This window comes from Sphaeroforma arctica (assembly GCF_001186125.1).
Source record: "Sphaeroforma arctica JP610 unplaced genomic scaffold supercont1.359, whole genome shotgun sequence".
NCBI lineage: Eukaryota > Ichthyosporea > Ichthyophonida > Sphaeroforma > Sphaeroforma arctica.
Genome location: NW_014040199.1, coordinates 67565 through 71287, shown reverse-complemented (window position 1 = coordinate 71287; position 3723 = coordinate 67565). Strand labels below are relative to the sequence as shown.

Below are 3723 nucleotides of genomic sequence, written 5' to 3'. Positions count from 1 at the left end.
GTATTGTCATGTATGTAAGAACAATATATACATTATATATTATATATATATATATATATATATACATATATATATATATATATATATCCTGGGGCTGGGCCAAGGAGAAAAAAAAGTGCTAGCTGCACTGAAGAAGACAAGGCGTACGACATGAGACTTGATGCTAACTGTTAATTTAGTACAATAGCAAGCATTCAATGAATAGAATATAAAGACTTTATTCTTGCATCAATAAAAAAACACCATAAACTATGTTGACCAATACATACATTTCTCATTTTCGGTATTTAAATCTTGTTCAGCGGTATTGTATCTGAGTGCTCGTAACAACTCAGCTTACGTGGAGACACAAACATAGTGTGTCGATGTACTATCGGGTTAGCAAGCCTCCTCTCGCTTATCCTACACAGTGCTACGGGAATAGTCATCTTCATAAAAGTCTACATATTAACACAGATCAAAGCCTGTATCATGCTCGAATGAGTAAGGGGAAATCAGTACATACATACATATATATATATACATATAAGTATATATATTTATATAGATATATAAATTTATTTACTTATATATATATATAGATAGAGACACACACACAAACACACATATATACACACACACTATATATATACATAAAACATATAAATATACACATATATATATATATGTATATATATTTACTCACGCACACACGTTACAGAATATACATATACATTTAAATAGATATTTGTATTCCATACATAATGATTAGATACTTTTGTATTTGTCGGCGTCATGGATTGCACTTGCGTTGAACTACACATGTGTGAGACAACCATTTTGTTCTTCACAAGCTATTTATATAACCATGCGCTTTGCTTAATATAACACTTAGATCTAACGACTGTCTGCACGCCCAACATTAATTCTCAATCTGCTTAGTTATTGGGTTTGGGGTGCTCCCACATACAACCACTCATACATCTGTAACTTTAATACATTCTATTTGACTTGAGCTAGACAGGTTATATATTCACTTTATTCCTCATAGATCGATCACTTCTTGTTGGGGGGTCTCTCCTTTCTTCGCTTTCTTGACGCTCCTGGGGTTGTCAGCCTTGTCCACTGGTGCCGACGCCTCAGGTTTTCGCTGTTAAAAAGATCGCAAGTAGGTAAATAAGATTGGTAAACAAATGTCTAAGAATTGATCCGGGGCAATATAAGGACAAAACAAAAGACCGGTTAAAATTGATCCGAGGTCATATCCACCAGAAGGGCCGATAGTTAGTTAGAAGTCCTAAAACGGCCCTTGCACATTCTTTATAATTTATATATGTTCGTCTGTATGCGTATCCATACAGATAGTGTATACGCACTTATAAAACCCCTCTTAAACAAAGTTTAGCAATACTGCAACGATCGTAGAACTGTTCATCGATATCATACAATGACAACCTCTCAGAAGGCAGTTTCATGGGCAAAAGAGATACATAACATACTACACAAACCATCGCATTACATATAAAATTGTCTGAGCACGATACGAACAACAGACACTAAAACATCACAAGCCGCCGATTACTCTTCTTGTTGTAACATCCCAAACAAAACCCGACGTCTGTTCCTGGCCAAATCGGCCAAACAAAACCGTTGTCTATCCTTGTTCTCACATACCAGACAAAAACAAAACTCGCAAAAGCATACCTTCAAGGCCTTGACCTTTCTGAGCTGAATGGCATCCAGATCCTGTCTGACCATATGTACCCGTGAGAACTTGTTGCCCATAGAATCGTACTCAACATTCTTTTGCTTCTTGGGCTTGAGCACAGCCGGTTGCTTCATGGAGTGTTGGATGAGTGCCTTATCGGGGAACTGTGTGCGGCGCAGCTCCATGTCAAAGTTCGGTCCCATCTCTTCCAGCTCTACACGGGGGATACGCGAACCTGAGACAGTTTACGGAGTGGATAACGAGTGTACAGCTGTTAGTTTAAATGTGAGAGTATGGATATCATTCGCAGGAACGGGGTTTGACTGCCTCCACATATTAGACTGCCTAGTCACGCTATGCTTCGCTGATCCTGTATGAATATGCTCCGCAGACCCTGTAGACTCATACAGTTATGTATATGAGAAAAACAATGTGTAAGGATCGATAATGTTGTTGGGGGGAAGAGTTGGACCGGTGTAGAAAGTATCGAGACGATCGCAGAAATAAAATAAAATACATATATATATATACAGTTGTAAACATACTCATGTTCATTTACTCGCACATTTTGGTATGATAAATGAGTTGCACAAACAAATAAACAAACACGCATATATATATATACTCTACATAGATGAACATCGCGTACTTGAGACTACTTCTACTTACCTGATTTGAGTAGTTTAGTCTTGTACACTCGGAAAGCGATCGTCTGTACAACCGCATTTGTACCATCGCCCTGTTTCTTCGTCACGGGGATGTGTGTGACCGAGATAACATGCTCCAAACCGCCGATATTGATATCCGGCACATTCTGACCCTTAAACAGATCTAGCAACAGGGACTTTATCCGGATCATGGAGCTGTCTGTCTCGAAGCTATCTCCATTGAACACAAAGCAGGGCTTGGACCCCATCATGATGCTCTTCTTGTACTCCTTGAGACCCTTGTAGTCGACTATACCTACCTCCACCATATCCAAGATCGCGCCATTGAACATACGCCCGAGTACGACATTGTTGGGACGTTTCTTGGTGTGGTTGCCGAAGACGAATAGGGATGTGTCACTTTTCTGCAATAGAAGATCCGACCAAGAGGAAAATTAGACTTTATCCTACAGGGCGTATCTTGTAGATGGAATGTGTGATGAAGTATGAATTTTGCCACGCTGCTTAGTGTAGGTAGCGACGTTGGACACCGGGAGAATATCTACAGGAATTTCTTAGCAACGCTTAGAACGCGATATAGGTGACAGTTGGGTAGACCTGTCGGTCTTCTGATATATATATCACGTTCGAGAGAAGCTAGAGGCTGGTTTACAACTGAGTCCTTGTATGAGCTCGATATTATTATAACAAACTTTTAAATAGTTTACAAGCTAACATGTATAGCCATAACAGAAGCGGCCATATTCTTGCATGCATACCATACGTATGTGAATTTTCCCGAGTACAAATTTAGGTTTACGCATATATGTATAGTCAAGCCTTTCGTACAGCAAATATGCTCAAAAACAAGTAGAAAAAACGCCATGGACATGCTTAAAAGACCAAGTACAGTATTTATCCAGGGGGCAACGAGCATGTGTACTTACGCATATGCTAAGCGTTAAAGAGGTGCATGTGTATTGAAACATTTTGCACACATCACCAGAAAAACACATTTGTGAACTATACTTTAAAGTGCATGGCTAGAGTATGTATCCAGTAATGCTCCATGCATATTGTCTTGTATAGTAGACATTAACTACATGGTTATGGACAGTCACAGTGGAATGTACATGCCCACAAGAGAGTACGATACGGCTCTATACTAGGGGTTGGGGGTTTACGCTAAAACCCTAACTATCATATACCCCTCAGTCTTGCGGATGCTCATATATGTGTCTGGTACACTGCTCTGGCAGTATTAGCAACACTTTCACGAAAGCAAATACACACAGCTGTAGTACATTGAAGTAAAAGCCTAGTATGGAGTAAGCACAGACATTCAGATCATGTTCGGCATACATGATGTGTTGACATACCTACATGTAA

At 39.3% G+C, this 3723-nt stretch overlaps 1 protein-coding gene across 1 annotated transcript in view; it reads right to left on the bottom strand.

Moving 5' to 3' along the window:
* Window positions 1-928: 928 nt before the first annotated feature.
* The window catches only part of SARC_05566 (hypothetical protein), a 4054-nt gene continuing 1259 nt past the window's right edge, over window positions 929-3723 (bottom strand). The window contains exons 2-4 of the mRNA XM_014300573.1: window positions 2357-2759; window positions 1684-1922; window positions 929-1129 (exon numbers count right to left, since the gene is read on the bottom strand). Coding sequence (XP_014156048.1) covers window positions 1025-1129; window positions 1684-1922; window positions 2357-2759 — 747 coding nt within the window. The 3' untranslated portion in view covers window positions 929-1024. The remainder of the gene's footprint in view (window positions 1130-1683; window positions 1923-2356; window positions 2760-3723) is intronic.